Raw genomic sequence first — 17,718 nt, 5'->3', positions numbered from 1 at the left:
AGGTTCTGATAAAGGCAAATCCTGAATTATTGTTGTTAACTTCAAATTGAGCATATGGAAAGTAAATAAAATTTGTTCAAATATATCAGAAGCATTTCATTTGCAAATTTTATTTGTATGTGAGAAATACTAAGTTAACATGTACACCACAATCTTAATGGTTAGAATACAAAATCATGATACAAACACCAATACAATTGTTCTACAATAATTTTCGATAATTTTTAAAAAGATGGGGCTGGCGCTGTGGCATAGCTGGTAAAGCTGCCAACTGCAGTGCCAGCATCTCACATGGGCACTGGTTCAGGTCCTAGCTGCTCCACTTCTGAATCAGCTCTCTGCTATGACCTGGGAAAGCAGTATAAGATGGCCCAAATCCTTGGGTCCCTGCACCCGCTTGGGAAGCCCAAATCCTTGGATTCCTGCATCCACTTGGGAGACCCAAAAGAAGTTCTTGGCTCCTGGCTTCAGATGGGCGCAGCTCCAGCTGTTGCGGCCATCTGGGGAATGAACCAGTGGATCTCTCTCTGCCTTTGCCTCTCTGTAACTCTTCCTTTCAAATAAATAAATCTTTAAAGAAAATTTTTAAAAAGACACAATTAATTTCAAATGCATATAAAAATACTAAGCAAGTATGTATCATTTTTAGCATGAAGAGTGTACTACTTTTTGAAAGTTATTAAAATAATAACTTCTTTTTAAAGATTCATTTATTTATTTTTTGAAAGGCAGAGAGAGAAACAGAGAGAATTCCATCCTAGTATCCCATATGCTATTAGGGGCCAAAGTACTTGAGCTACCTTCTGCTGCCTTCTCAGGTCTATTAGAAGGAAGCTGATTCCAAAACTGAATAGCCAAAACTGGCACAGTGCTATAGAATGTTGGCATCACAAGCAGATGCTAACCCACTGTTCTACCCTGTCAGCCACAGTAGTAACTTTTATTTTTATTGACATGTATATTTTCCACTTAAACTAGAATGGAAAAGAATATACATGCTTGGTCATCTGTATAAGTCATTAATTCTGAATTGATATTCTCTACCCAGTTTCTTTAATTTGTAACATCATTTATATCTCACTTCCAAGTTATGAATAATGGCTGTTATAAGCAAATGACTACAATGTCAAGTATCTATATTTTGTTAGACAGAATTTATTACAGAAAACTTCATGTGTGTTTTTGTTTCCTTCTAGTATATTTTGAAATTAATGAAAGGTATATGAAAGATTTGAGATGTTGTGAATTTTTTCATACATATATTATTTCTCTATAAAACTGTTTTTTCACAAACTTTTGAGCAGACATTAATTCTTATGATATTAAAACCAACTTTTACTCCTGCAATGTTGCTATTGGAGGATTCTTTCAATTATGGTTCCAGTATCCTTCTTGCCCTAAGTTGAAAACTGAGGTCCAAATAAATTAAATAAACTATCATGATCAACAGTGAATTAATGTGTCAAAAGCACTATTTAAATAAACACATACTTACATCATTGCATCTACTGTCTACCAGCATCTGTGTACACACACAGATTGCCTTTCTACTGTTAACACAGAAAACTTCTCAATTTTCATTTCTAAAGACAATTTATCCACTTGTACATTAAATTTTATCCACTATAGTTCAAGAAAAATAGCCCAAAAATTCTTTTTGCATTTTCTGATTTCTTATTTTTTCTTGTTAATGTAATATTAATAAATTCAATGTAGTTCATACATACAATTCAAAGGATATTCTCTTCCTCTCTCAACCCTCCCTTTCTTCCTTCCATCCTTCCTTCCTTCCCTCCCTTCCTCCTTCCTTCCTTCCTTCCTTCTTTCTTTCCTTCTTCCTGACTTCCTTCCATGTTTAGTTTTTGAAATAAGACATTTTCAATGTACAAACATGCTTTTCCCCACTTCCCCACTATGCCATGGTCAGTATATTTGACCCCAGATCAAAAATCATACTTTCAGATTTACATGAAAATGGATCTGGACCCATTATTGTGTCATGGACAACTGGTGTTATGCTAAACTCTGTCAAGGGGGGGCTTTGCAGAGACACTGCAGGAGCAAAGATTGTGCAATCCAGTAGGCCTGTGCCCAGGCATCAGGAGCCGGTAGTGAATGCAGCTTCTGCAGTGCCTGCCTGCTCCAGTACACAGCAGCCAATAGCACCTACCTCATTCTCCCTCAGGTGTTTTTGCAGCAGTCTCTGATGGGACAGCCTAGTGGGAAGAATCTAGTAAATTCTAGAGGATGGGTTTTCACCTAGTTCTGCTACTGCAAGGCCACAGTGAGTTCTGTGAGCGTACTTCAAAAAGCTTGTGGAAATGCAGAATTAAAAGACTTATTTTGAGGTAAACAAAGTTTGATATTCAGGCGTAGTTCATAGTTTCGGTCATAATACAACATTTACATAAACTTTCTGAAGACCTTTTAAATGTATTCACTCTTTTAAATTCCAGTTTTCTTGATTTTGTTCAACTCTATTTCCCAAAAATTCAATTTGCCAAAACCACCAATGACCTTCCTGTTGTCATAATTTAAAAATCAGTGATCAAGCCTGTTCTGTTTGACCCATCTGCAGCATTTGGTACAGTGAGTCAGTCACTCCTGTGTCATGATTTCCATCTCTAAAATCCCAGAACATCTAGCTTCCTTGCACTTACTGTATTTGATTAGTTACTCCATTTTATTCTAGGCCTTTTCTTCACAACTTTATAATGTTTGAATACTCCAGAGCTTCATCCTTAGCTCTCTTCCCCTTTATATCTACACTGACTTCTTTGGTGATGATACCATCTTAAGTCACGCTGTTAAATTATATCTATTCTATTCTAAGAGCTTCCTAATTAACATGTCTTTTGCATACTTCCACAACTCCTTAATGATAGATCCCATTACCTATTTAACATCTCCACATAAAATATTAAAGTAGCTTCGATGATTAATTCAGTTTTCCATGTAGTAGATTAAAATCACTGAAAAAGTTCTAATGATTTAAATAGTTTTCCTATCATAAACACTTGCCACATGTTTTCTTACAAATTATTTCAAACTATTATATTTTATTTCAATTTTATCATCTTATATAAAACAGATATAAGTAAAAGTCTCTTTGAAGTTTGAGAGAGAAAATTATACTTTATGGCTTCCTTATAAATGTCATGTTAAAATTCTTTAACACATACAAAAGAGCTTTGAACCAATTTAAAAGTTTTTAATGAGGCATATTTTGTTTTCCTGATTAATAATACTAATGATGTAGCCAATTTGTTTTTTAAATATACAACTGCCTTAAGTATCAGAATAATTCAAATTTATACTTTATAAATGTATCTAATTGAGCAATAAGATGAGATATTATTTGTCTTCTCATTGTTCAATCAGTAAGAATTTTAGCGAAGTCTGAACCAAAGTGTTCTAGCTCTGTCTATAGCAGCATTCTTAACTACCCACTGTTTGTTCCATTATAATACATCATTGTAGAGATTTATCTCATATTCCAGAGAAACCCTATATCAACAGATAATTAAAATAAACAAAGGTAAAATCCCTAAGGCCTAGAGTAAACTTTTAATTTTTTTATTTAGCAAAAGATTTAGTACTGACTATGCCAGCATTTTATGAGCATGATCTTGAAGTCCACTTTTCTGAAAAATATATAGATTCAAGAAAGAGATAAAAGCAAACAAACTAAACAGTAAGAAATAGGTAAGAAGACTAAGAAAAGGAAGCATTTCCGATGAAAGAGAATGAATAAGAAAGAGTCATCCTTGCTGAGTGAGTGCTTTCCAGGAAGAAGAGTACCAATGAAGTGTGGGTTGCTCATCCCAACACAGAAGAATCTTATCAATGGCATTGTTTAGAATTGACAAGCTATAGAAAAATGCAATAATAAAATAATTGTCTTTGATTATAGGCTAGAGATCCTTTTTTAGTGCATAGCTTTCTGTAGACTTTCCCAACTGCCAGCATTATCTCCCTTTGGCTTGTCACTGATTCTAGTGCCTAAGGTCCTCTGTTACAAATGGACTATAGAACAGATAACCCTGACTTCCTCAAGAAACAGAAGGAAGTTCAGTTTAACAGATCTGCAGGAAATGAAGTTGAAGAATACCCTTGGGATAAATGAAGTAGGACTTTATAATACATATAGGGATATTAAGATTTTCTTCTAAGTGTGCAGATCATAAATTTGAGATAAATGGATTCACAATATAAAATTCTGTGTGGTTGCTAAATGGTTAATCACAAACTTAAGAGTAGTAAGTAGCAGGCTATTTCTAAGTTTCAGAAAAAAAATGCTAATGACTTGATTTAGAATAGGGCTCTGAAGATGACTTTAGAAAGGACAAATTTAGGATATGGTTGAAGTAGAGTCAAAAGGAATTCCTAAGGGACTGGGTGTTAAACACAAGCAAAAGGAATTAAATGTGACCTTAAGATTTAGGCCTGAGAAATTGGAAAGAAAAGTCTTGAGAATTTAAAATATCCCATTTGAATATCTGAAGCCTCAGATTTGATATCCAATTTGATATCCAGTTGAAGTTACCCAACAGTTAATTAAGCATTGGAGTCTTCTTTTTAGAAAAAGCTGAGGACTAGAAGCAAAAATTCAGAATTTAAAATTGGCTTCTATATTGCATTTAAAAGTAAGTAAATAGTATTCTCTAAGCAGAAAATGTGTGATCTAGGGCTTGCAACACTGTAGAATAGAATGAATTAGCAATGATAATTGAGCAAGAGTGTCTAGCTAAACTTTATCAAAAGCTAAGAGAAACCAACAGATATAAAAGTGACATGAGAAAAAAATGACAGCATATGGAGTTTTTTGATGATTTTGTTTAGTCCAAGTGAGTGACTGGAATGAGTTGAAGAGAGAGTGATGGTTATTAATAAGGAAACTGAATGATCATTAAAAAGTACATATTTTGTTGGAAATGGAAAAATTAGAGCAGTTGGTGGAAAGGAATATGTCTTTTGTTTTGTTTTAATATATTTGAAATAATATAATACAAAAATAAAACAATACAATACTGTAAGTTAATTGAAATTATACAATATTTTTTAAGAATATCAAAAAATTTGCAAAAAATATAGGAGCAATTTTTAAAAATTTCATTTAAAGTATACAAATTTCATGTATTTCATATACACAGATTTAGGAACATAGTGATACTCAACCACTCTACCCTCCCTCTGGTATATGACCCTACCTTTCCTCCTCCTCCCTCTCCGATTCCACTCTTAATTTTTACAAAGATCTGTTTTCAGTTTACTTTATTCTCATAAGATTAACCCTACACTAAGTAAAGAGTTCAACAAATACTATGAAGAAAAAACACACTGTTCCTCAACAGTAGAGAGAAGGGCTGCAAACAATCATTGAATCTCAAAATGCCTATTTCACTCAAATACATTACACTAAAGGTACTCTGTTACCACAGATTAAGGAAAATATACAGCATCTGTCTTTTTGGGGCTGGCTTATTTCACAAAGTATAATGGTTTACAGTTGGATCCATTTTGTTACAATATAGGATTTCATATTTTTTTCTTTTTTTACAGCTTAGTATTCCATAGTGTATATATACCATAATTTATTAATGCAGTCATCAGTTGATGGACATCTGGGTTGATACCATATCTTAGCTATTGTGAATTGTGCTGTAATGAACATGTTAAGATAACTCTTTCATCTGATGATTTAATTTGCTTTGGGTAAATTCCCAGGACTGGGATTGCTGGGTCAAATGGTGGATCTCTTTCCAGATTCCTAAGATATCCCTATACCATCTTTTCCAGTGGCTGCACCAGTTTATATTACCACCAACAGTGGATTAGGGTACCTTTTTCCCTCACATCCTCAACAGAATCTATTGTTTGTTGATTTCTGTATGAGAACCATTCTAACTGGTGAAATCTGATTGTGATTTTGATTTGTATTTCCCTGATGGTTATTGATCTTGAGCATTTTTTCACCTGCCTGTTGGACATTTGAATTTCCACTTTTGAAAAATGCTTGTTCAAGTACAAGAGTAATTGTATAAAGATATTCCCATGGCAAGTAGAATGGGATACAAAACATTTCCAGTTGAGTTAGCACTGCATCATGCACAGGAAGTTCATGAAGACATAATCAAGTCTTCCAGATCATGTTCTCATGTTCCACCTTTTCCATTCCTTTTGTTGTTGGTTTTTGTTTTGTTTTGTTTTGTTTTTTTGTAAGGGAAAGGGTTTATTGGGGAACACCCTACAGACCAGAATGAAGGGGCGGCGAAGGAAAAAGAGAAGGAGACTTGTAAGAGAGAGAGAGACAGAGAGGAGGGAGAAGAGAGACGAGAGGAGGAGAGAGGCCAAGAGAGCAGGGAGCAGAGCCAAGAGAGCACGTGTTCAGGAACAGGCCCTTTTAAAACTTTGCCTGATAGTGGGCAGGGAATCCCATCAGGATGGGGGTGGAGCCTGGCTCAGGTAGCTGGGCTGTGCAGCCACCTGGCTAAAACTAACATTCCCCCCTTTTGTTTTTTATAAAGCAGGATTTGTATGGGGAATGTAACCCCATTCCTTTTGTTATACCAGAGAAATGTGTCCTAGCTTGAGCTTGCACATCTGAATATCTTTGCATATCTTTTATTGCTTTGATTCTCTTGCTGATTCAAAGATTATTGAAGTAAAAGAGAATCTTATATTTACTTAATGTTGTAACTTGAACTGTGGATGTCATAGTGGATTAAATGATCATGAGTGTAAGTAATGATTAAGGTAATCTATACTATTATAATTATGCATGCATTTCTGCTTTAGAAATCTCTGTTTTTAAGGTGTTTTAGAGAAAATAACACTCTCCTATTAGTTCCTATATTCTATATTAGTTAACCTATTAACTAATATAATTATTATAGTTATATCAATTAATTATGGCAGTTAATATACAAAATATTAACTAATGAGATAATAAGCAAATCAGATGGAAATACTGAATAAACAGAGTAACAATGTCTGATACTAAATTATATTAATGTAGTTGAATGATTCTGTTGGCCTTACTCATTAAGAGCTTTTTAATTTTTCCTTTTTCAAGATAAGAAAAACAATAAACAGTGAGCACTTAGGTAGACAGATTACTGTTGGACTTACTATGGAGTAGTTGAGGGATGTAAAACCAAACAAGACATATAAGTTACTCAGGAATATAACTTACTCTTTATGTCCTACATTGTGATTTATGATTACTCTTTTTGTACTGATTTCCTCTTTGTTATTTTGCTTGTTTTTCATTAAGTGTTGTTAGCTGTGTCTAATATTTTTTGCACATCAGTGGTATCTGATCAATTGTAACTTTTCCAGTGGTGTAAAACATTAGAGACTTTGCCTTTACTTTTTATATAAATATTACTACAAGAATCCTTTGAATAAATTTATTAAAGCTTTGTACAGAAATCATTAATTCTTACCAACTAGAGATGTTATCTATTTTATAAAGTTAAAACACTTGAGTGTTTTGTTACTTTACTGTGTTTGTAATATTTGTTTAAGAATTTACCAAAAAATTTCTTTTCTTGTCTTACAAGATAAACATTATTAGCTATCAGATATGAAGTAAGGTCTGTCTATATGTCTCCAATCTTCTAAATAATCTCTGAATGTAAAAAACTGAATTTCCCAGAAAAATTTATAGATTGATTATATGGAGAATTATATTCACTTGATTTTAGAGTAACATGTGTCCAATTTCTAAATCATTAATTATAACAGAAATCAGTCAAAAGTTGATATCTGTGTGTATTTTTAAAACAGATATATATTTACATGTAATACAAAATTTTTTACAAAATCATTTAAATCAGTTGAAATGATAGTCACAAAATATCAAAGTATGTTATTTATCACATATGAACATGATCTTTAGTTGTATCTCTGGGAGAAGAGTAACAGAAAAATCAAATTGATTATTCTTATAATCACACACACACACACATGCATTCACACATACACACCAATTTTCTAAAATGATTGACATGTTCATAATTTTTTCTATCCTACTGAAATTTTCAAACATCAAGGTATTCAAGAAAACTAGGGAAACTATTATGCAAAATTCTAGTCCTCACTTACTTTAATAGATAAAAGAGTTCATTCTTGGAAAATAACTCAATTATATCTACTTTTCATTTTGCATTTTCCTCTGCTCTTTTCTGTGGTAAAGTAAAATAGCTGAATTTATTTCACTATTAACTTTTGCATACAGGTTAAAAGAGACATGGTTACCTATGAATCTTTTTATGTATTTTTTCTTTTCTGAAGCTGTCTACCACTTTTCTAATCTAACATTTATATTCTTTATGAAAATTGATACATTCATTACATTGTCTAACCAAATTACCATAACTTATACTTCATATCTGCATGTTTTAATTTATAGTTCATAAAGAATATCAGAATGAATGTTCTCTTGTGTGTTTAAGAAATAACAAAAACAGATACACATAATGGTTCTAGTAATAAAAACTGTGAGAATGCAGAGTATGAGCAAAAATTATGAAATATACCCAAATAAAAAGATATTAAAATACTCAAATCAAACAGCTCAATTGCCTCATGAATGTAAGAAATGACTACTACTTCAACAAAGTCTTTATTCTTGTTTTTTAGCTTTATTGTTCTAGAACTGTTTTCCACGTATTTAAATATACTCAAGGAAATTACCAGCTATAAACCATAACCAGCTATAAACCAAACATACAAGGTGCTGGTTTAACTTGATGAGGGAAGCTTATGTTTTTGATTTTCTATTTTATTTTTTATCCTAAAGATCGCTTTAAATTTTCTGCAATTTTTCTACTCTTTCCTTGTCAGTGCTTTGCTATGCTTTGCTTACCAATATTGTAACCAGTTCACATGGATCTTTCAAATATTATTTTCTCATTTACCTGAAACCTGTCATTTACATCTGAAAGAATGAACTTATAAGACCACAAACAAATTCTTTAAGTCTACATCAAAAATTAGTTCAATTACTCTTTCCTTTTAAAAGTAATCTTCACTAAAACCTATTCATTATTCCTCCATTTTAAATTATAGTGCTGTGTCTTGTTACATATCAATTAAATAGTATATAGTTATTATAACATATGTAACATACTACATGTATTTGTTATACATGTGCATAAATATGTACACAAGCATACATATATAAATATATGTAGTGAGATTGAAATTCTGATTATTTTATTACTAATTATTATTTATTACTTTGAATCATAGGGATGTTAACATTCCAAGTTTTATATATACGAAAGCTTGCTGTAGTATGTCTTCCAAATAATTTACCCTACCATTACAATAGTTTTTTTAAATTCCTTTTTTCCTTCATTTACTACATTGAGTTAGTAATTCTACAAATTCTAAATGCTTCTTAATTTTTATGTTTTTAATTGTTTTACTTATTTGAAAGGCAAAGATAGTAAAAGAGATACATAGGTAAAGACACAGAGATAGATGATTGATTACAGATAGATAATAGATGGATGATGGATAGATGCTAGATAAATCTCCCATATATTAGTACAGTTCCAAATATCCACAACAGTCTTGGGTAGGCCAGGTCAAACCTGGAGGAGCCTAAAACTCAACATATGACTACCATATGGATAACAGGGACATAGTTACTTGAGTCCTCATCTGATGCTTTCCAGGGTACTCCTTAGCAGGAAGCTACAGTAGCGAGTGAAGTCAGGGCTAGAATCCACACTCTGGGATATGAAATGAGAATGTTCCAAATGCTGTCTGTTACTGCAGTCACTCACCCCTCCTACCCACTCTTGGTGACAATTCACACATGCAAACATGTCACCTGAACCTGTCAACATGAACATCATAGACACACAGATCATTTAAAAACAATAAAAGGCTTATACACTTATACACTAATTATTGCAAGAATTGTGGACCAAATTTTAATTAATGGTTCAAGGATTAAGATAAAAGTTTTCCTGAAAATTTTGATAGTTTTTCAAAAGTACTGTAAGATGCTCAGCAGCTTTGAAAGTCCACAAAAGAGGATAGAAAAATCCTAGATTCAATCAGACTCTTTTTTTTTTTTTAATTCTGATTGAACATTCAGGCAAATATCAAGCTAACCACAAATAAACATTGCACGAATTTCCCCTTAGTGAAAGAAGACCCGCACTGTTATCAAATATAACTGGAGTAATAACTCTGCTCTGGAACTTAGTAGAAGATGCTAATCATGCTGAGTCTCAATTTACTCACTTGTCAATGGGCATAACCATATCTACTACTATACCTTATGTCTGGTGACAAAACAAATAAATAGAGCCATGTCACTTCCTATTTTCCCCATTTTTCTTCCTATGCTAGTATCTTTACAGGAACTGTAAACATTGCTAAAATCAAGAATTTTTTTACGGACTTCTGGGCTAGAGAGAAAATAAGAAAACAGCATGCTTTACAGTGAAAGTGTCTGTGATATATTCATATCTGAGCAGTACAAATTATAGGAAATCTAAACTTTCCATCAGCTCCGAGAATTCTTTTAGTCACTTAGAACCTGTTTCTCTTTATTTACAACAATTTCTAATCATCGTCTTACATCTGAGTTTTCAAGGTTGGAAACCTTATATGTACAATACTTAAAGTAAAATGCAATTCATTAATATTATGCTTGTAAATGATAGCCCCTTTTATAACCAAAGACATTTTATTGCTTTTTTCCTGAATATCTCTTGTATGAAAGTATGAAGTTATGAGTATAATATCCTCAATTTGAGAGATGAAGAATGAAGACTACATATATCTTTCTATCATATCCTATGAGTTAACTTCACAACCTTTTATTAGTTACACAAAATGAAAGAATATTTTATTTCTTTTTTAATTTTTAAATTTTTTTATTTTTTAAAATTTTTAAATTTTTGACAGGCAGAGTGGACAGTGAGAGAGAGAGATAGAGAGAAGGGTCTTTCTTTTGCCATTGGTTCACCCTCCAATGGCCACCATGGCTGGCATGCTGCGGCCAGCGCACCACGCTGATCCGAAGGCAGGAGCCAGGTGCTTCTCCTGGTCTCCCATGGGGTGCAGGGCCCAAGCACTTGGGTTATCCTCCACTGCACTCCTGGGCCATAGCAGAGAGCTGGCCTGGAAGAGGGGCAACTGGGACAGAATCCGGCGCCCCGACCGGGACTAGAACCCGATGTGCCGGCGCCGCAAGGCAGAGGATTAGCCTGTTGAGCCACGGTGCCGGCCCTTATTTCTTAATTTTAATAAATATTACTCCACTAAGCAATATAAAGCAGCTGAACCAATAACAAAAACCAAATGTGTAGTATGTAGCCTTGGGAAAAAAATAGCCAATAGAAATTATGACAGTGTTATTTAACAGTTTAAATGAGATTGAGAGGAAAGGCAGCATCTCATTTCTGTCAGAAGAATGAGTAAAGAGAGCAGGAAGTAAAGACATTTCATGAGAACACTGAGCCTCGATCATATTCTCAGTGTCCTTTAATGTGGGTTTTTTATTTCTGATAATTTTGGACACTAGTTTAACTCCAAGTCCTCTGTACCTCCTCATTCAAAATGTGAATGGGTGGACAGTAATGGCTATGCCAAGGCTAAATGATCCCATGGCCACAGAATGTGCCATTGGCTCATGGCCATTTTCCTATCATTGGCTTTTGTTTGCTAATACTGATCTTTGCCTATTTCTGACCTGAAAGAGGATTCCAAACTCTGAAATCAACTAGCATCAGAATCCAGCTAGGAGATCTGGAAAAATTCAGTATTTGACATCATGATTTACCCTTTTTCACTCAGCAAAATATATGTTTGGGTTTTTTTTGGAAGATCTTGGTGTTAGGACAAACTCATATAATCTGTTTCGGCAGAGCTTATGTAAGTTCTTTCACTCTGTTTTTATTCCTTCACCCATCTCAGCAGAATAATGAATCGCAATTATTGCTTTCTTTATAAAACTTGACCTTTCCTTCAATTTTGGTGTAGAGATGTGTTTTTAACTTTCCAATTTTAATATATGACCCAAAATTTCACTTCTTCATTTGTTATTAACACTTCATGTACTTGCCTGTTATTCTTTTCCTTAGATCATATTTCTTTATCTTATATTAATAATATATATTAGTGAAAACTTTGATAACAGTCTGGATACAAATAAATAATCTAATGAATAACAGAGTTCTCACTATCCCCACTTTCCTCGATGTACATGCACACACAATTTTGCATATCAGTCCAGTCTCATATACACCTTCAAGTTTATTTTTAGATACCCTGAGACCCTAGAGATCCTAGATAAGCAACAGTACTGTGCACTGATACTTTTCCAATATTGTTAAATTAATTTAAAGATACAGGACAGAATCAGAGAGAACTAGCCACTGTCCCACTTATAAAATAATTGAACTTACCATTTTTATCAGTCTTCTTGTGTCCTCCTTATCAATAAAATGAGTTGGTTGACTCACTTGGTGTCTGGAGCCTTCTTAGCTCCAGATATCAGAGATCCCACAATTTCCATTGCTAAGTTCTTTTACCTTACAACTCCCTATCATTCAGGAATGTGTGCTGTCCCATAGGGGCTGGAACAGTATGCATTGGACATTCACAATTACACATAAAAATTTTACTCATAAAGCTTTTGGGTGGCAGTACAGTCATATTTTATGATGAAAAACTGAAAATCAGAGGAGTCAAATGCTTTTACTGTAGTCTTGCAGGTTAATATCAGTCAATAAGTGGTAAAAATGGAATTCAGACCAATGATCCTTCACCCATTATTTTTTCCCATAATTTATTTTAGAATATTTGCTGAAAACTCTAAAAATGTGAATAAATAATTTAAAATATGTTATGGTGTTTATTTTTAATGCAGGAATTTTTAATAGGTCATACCCACTAAAACAGCATTACACATTACCTGTGGTGGAAGCAATGGCAATCTTATGAAGGCAAGGAGCATACTCAGGTCATTGCATCTCCTCTGAGTGTCATACTTGACCCACATCATTAATGCATGGAAGATGGTTTCTTCATCAGGAACATTTACATCATCACTGGCCAATAGTTTATGGAGCTCCTCGGCTGGAAGGAGTAAAAACTCTTGATTTCTGATTACTTCCATTATATTTTCCTGCAGGGAGAAAACATCTTGGCATAAATTCTCCTTCACTTTTATTTAGCTAGTAAAGCATCGCTGAACGAAATGAGAAAAGTAGTCAATAACCTTTGTTCTCATTATAACATAATCCTTGAGACTCAATTTTTCAGAAACTAGAAGCTGTTAAGATGAAAGCATTGTAATTGTAATTGAAGTGTAAATGTATCCCAGGCAGCACAGACCTTGTAATAACTGGAGGATTATAAAGTTGAGCTTTGTTATGCAGGCAGAATGTACTAAGTGATTAAACGTTCAAGTTTCAAGTGCACTGCTATGTAAGATTTGGTGAATATGAAAAGAATAACATTTCACATTTTAAAAGCTTAACTACATGTATTTGAATTAGAAAATGGCAACAAAAGTGCATAGAGAAAATGTTGTATGATGCATCATTATTTATTCAAAGGAAAAAAAATGACAAGTTGGCCAGAGAAGTCACAAAATTTCATATATTCTATCCTCTCAGTATTGCTTATACCTCTTTCCTCTCATGACAATTTCTTTGGCTTAGATTCACATTTCTTTTCTTTGAGATTGCTGCCATAACCTCCTAATTACTCTGCTTGCATCTATTTTTAGTTTCTCAATTGCATCCTCTATACCAATGCCAAAGTGGTATTTCTAAAACATAAATGAGCTCATGGAATAACTCTGATATTTTTGTTTTATGGTCTCTCTTTGTCCTTTGATTCAGACTTCTTATTTCGGTACACTGATTCATTGTGATCTGATCTCTTGCAATCCTAATATTCATTACTTCCTGAAGTTGCATATCAGTCCCCCAAATTATTTAATTTTTTTGAATTTATCATGCTGTTTGTCATGCCCTCCCTTATTCACTCCATTGATGAAAATAACCTTCATCTACATCATTTTCCTAATTTCTGTCACATTTCAAGGTTTAGTTTAAGAGCATATTATGGTCTTTAAAGTGCTCTGTTCAGTTTTATTTGATGTGGCCACACCTCTGCCATCTCTTCACAATGATGACATTTCTATCCCTTCCACAGCAGCCACCAAACTGCAGGCAAATTTTTGGTGCACTTGGGAGCTTTAACACCAAGACTGTAAGAGCCAGCATTATGTAAATTTGTATAACTAAATCTTGGCAGAGAGCTAGATTGTAGCCAGGGGCCATTAATATGCATACTGAATAGACAAAATGATGATCTTTGTAGAGGAAAATAAAATTGTGCAAAGAGCACCAAATAACAGTGTTTTTCAAATATACTTTTTAATTTTTTTACTATTTATTAAAGATCTGTTTCTTTGAAAGGCAGAGTTACTCAGAGAGAAGGGGAGAGAGCAAGAGAGAGCAAGAGAGAGAGAAAGAATCTTTTATCAACTTGTTCACTCTGTAATGACCAGGGATGGACCAGGGTTGGACCAGGAGTTAGCAACTTCCTCTGCATCTCCCATGGGCATGCAGGGCCCCAACTATCTGGACCATCTTCTACTGCTTTTCCAGGCACATATGAAGAGAAATGGATTAGAGATGGAGAAAAAAGGACTAAAACCAGGGCCAATGTGGGGTGATCATATCACAATCATCGTCCAAACCCACGATGTCAAAACACCAGCATTTTTAAAACTAGTTATCAAACACTGTTTACATTTTAAACAGAAAGGCTTCTGTGGATGATGGACGTTTAGAGAAGGCAGGATCCCACTGTCTGGCCTGCTTTTGCCTCACCTCCCTCCATGCCATCTGAGACAGCTTCAAGGTAGATACAACTATACCTCTAAGATCATAAGTTTGAAGCCAAGGTATAGAAGAAAATTCAATAAGATGTATATTTTAGGATAAAAACCTTAAGTATGGTAGGGATAAGTTTTTTTAAAAAGGTTCAGTGACTATACTAAAACAGATCATTTAGCAAGTGGCCATGAAATTGTATGTTGGATTCAAATTTATTTTTTAAGAAATCTGATCCATATTATAGTTTGTTCTTGTAGTTGATGTGCCTTATTTTTTTTCACATCAGCTGACATGCAGTTATATGTTATACAATGATAATATAATTTGTAAGTAATATAAAGTGCTTATATTAATTAGTATCACAAGATAACAAAAGTTATTTTTGTTCTTGAAAACAGTTTGGTACTCTGAGTTTCCTCAGGGCTTTAAACAGTATTGGGATTCTGTTATCCCATTACTGAGTGTTGATTCAAGTCCCAGTTGTCCTGCTTCCTGAGTCAGCATCCTATTGATGTGCCAAGGAAAGCAGATGATTATGGCCCAAGTATTTGGGTCCCTGTCACCCACATGGGAAACCCAGATTGAATTTCGGGATCCTGACTTTTTCCTGGTCCAGCTCTGGCTATTGTGGGCATTTGAGGTGTGAACCAGTCATGGAAGTGCTCTCTCTCTCTCTCTCTCTCTCACCCCTCCCTTTTGCATTCTGTTACTATGCCTATAAATAAATAAATCTTTTTTAAAAAGTGCTATGTTAAATGGATCAAAGACCTAAATCTATGACCCAATATCATCAAATTATTAGAGAACATGGGGAAAACCTGCAAGACATTAGCATAAGCAAAGACTTCTTGTCAAAGACTCTGGAAGCACAGGCAATCAAAGCAAAATGGACAAATAGGACTATATCAAGCTGAGAAGCTTCTGCACTGCAAAAGAAACACTCAGCAAAGTGAAGAGGCAACAGACAGAATAGGAGAAAGTATTTGTAAACTATGCTACTGGTAAAGAGTTATTACCCAGAATCTATAAAGAGATCAAGAAATTCAACAACAAAACAAATAATCCAGTTAAGAAATGGGCAAAGGACATGAATAGGCATTTTTTTAAGAGAGAAAATCCAAATGGCCAAAAGACACCTGAGAATATGCTCAGGATCATTAACCATCAGGGGAATGCAACTCAAAACCAAGGTGAGGTTTCACCTTACTCCAGTTAGAATGGCTCTCATATAGAAATCAACAAATGACAAACGCTGCTCAGGTTATGGGGAAAAGGTACCCTGGTCCACTGCTGGTGGGAATATAAACTGGTGCAGCCACTGTGGAAGATAGTATGGAGAAATCTGAATATAAACCTACCATGTGATGCAGCCATCCCACTCCTCAGAATTTACCCAAACCAAAAGAAATCAGTATATGAAAGAGTTATCTATTTCTTTTTTTAAACGTAGATAAAGCTTAATGATACACCATTTCTTTATATTTGATTAATGTTGTGATTAAAGTAGAAGTGTCACTTGGTTGTGGAGCTATGTTTCTCATGAAATTGAGTCCATAGCACAGAGTTGAAGAATGTTAAGCATTCTACTTTACAAAGTTTGGTTCTTGACAAATACCATTGTCATTAATTTTGGAATAAAAATAGATTCTGATACACTTTGTAAAATATTAAGAGAAGGATAAACAAAGCTAATGTGGTTATGGGTCATGGGCAAAGTTTCTAGAGTTTTGTATTGCTGCATTATTCATTGTCTCCTGTACAATAGCTCTATGTTTATCATTTTCATTTGTGATCAAATGATATAATATTTTATGAGTTTTGTTTTTCTCTTAACAAGTAAATATCATATTTTTGTGTATTACTTTTGTTGTTTAATTTTCACCAGTTTAAAGTGGATACTAAAAATAAAGAAAACTTGCCATGCAGAGATTAAAAAAAAAAGAAAGTTATCTGTACCCCAATGTTCATTGCAACACAATTCACAATAGCTAAAATATGGAATGAACCCAGATGTCTATCAACTGCTGACTGGATAAAGAAATTATTGTTGGCTGTGGCATAGCAGGTAAAGAAATTATGGAGTATATACACTACATAGTACTACTCAGCAATAATAAAAAAATGAAATCCTGTCATTTGCAACAAAATGCATGCAACTGGAAACCATTATAATTAGTGAAATAAGCCAGTGCCAAAAAGACAGATATGTCTTCCCTGATCTGAGGTAACTAATAGAGCACCTGAAATGTAATATATTTGAGTGAAATAGAATTTGAGATCCAATGATTATTTATAGCCCTTGTCTATTTTGTTGAGGGGCAGTTTTTTTTTCCTCTTTATACTATATGCTGAACTTTTTTACTTAGTGTAGGGTTAACTATATGATCATTAAGTAAACTGAAAATAGATCTTTGTAAAAGTTAAGAGTGGGAATGTAAAAGGGAAGAGGAAGAAAGGTTGGAGCATGGGTGGCAGGGAAGTGTCACTATGTTCCCAAATCTGTATATATGAATACATGAAACTTGTATAACTTAAAAGAATTAAAAAGTGCTATGTTAAATTATAATTGTTCAATAATTGCTATTGAGTTAACAAATGAGGAATTATGAGATTCAGTGAAATCAGATTGCTCTAAATAGCTAAAAGAAGAGAAAGACATTTTTGAGGAAACTTTGAAAGTTTTTGTCCATTTGCTTTTCCAGTTACCCAAGAACCCCTTGCTCTAATAAACTACAGATGGAATTGTGTAGCTATACCATCAAGATACAGTGAGAAATATCATTAAAAAACAGCTCTGTGAAACTCTTATGAGTCTATATTAAAGATATTTTTC

General features: G+C 33.7%; 1 protein-coding gene across 2 annotated transcripts in view; it reads right to left on the bottom strand.

Moving 5' to 3' along the window:
• Positions 1-17,718, bottom strand: part of KLHL1 (kelch like family member 1) — a 385,849-nt gene that overhangs the window by 136,068 nt on the left and 232,063 nt on the right. For both annotated transcript variants that reach the window (XM_062195308.1, XM_062195309.1), the window contains one exon: positions 12,947-13,159. In XM_062195308.1, the coding sequence (XP_062051292.1) occupies positions 12,947-13,159 (213 nt within the window). The remainder of the gene's footprint in view (positions 1-12,946; positions 13,160-17,718) is intronic.

The sequence above is a fragment of the Lepus europaeus genome, chromosome 6 (assembly GCF_033115175.1).
Source record: "Lepus europaeus isolate LE1 chromosome 6, mLepTim1.pri, whole genome shotgun sequence".
Taxonomy (NCBI): domain Eukaryota; kingdom Metazoa; phylum Chordata; class Mammalia; order Lagomorpha; family Leporidae; genus Lepus; species Lepus europaeus.
This window is presented reverse-complemented; position numbering and strand designations above follow the sequence as displayed.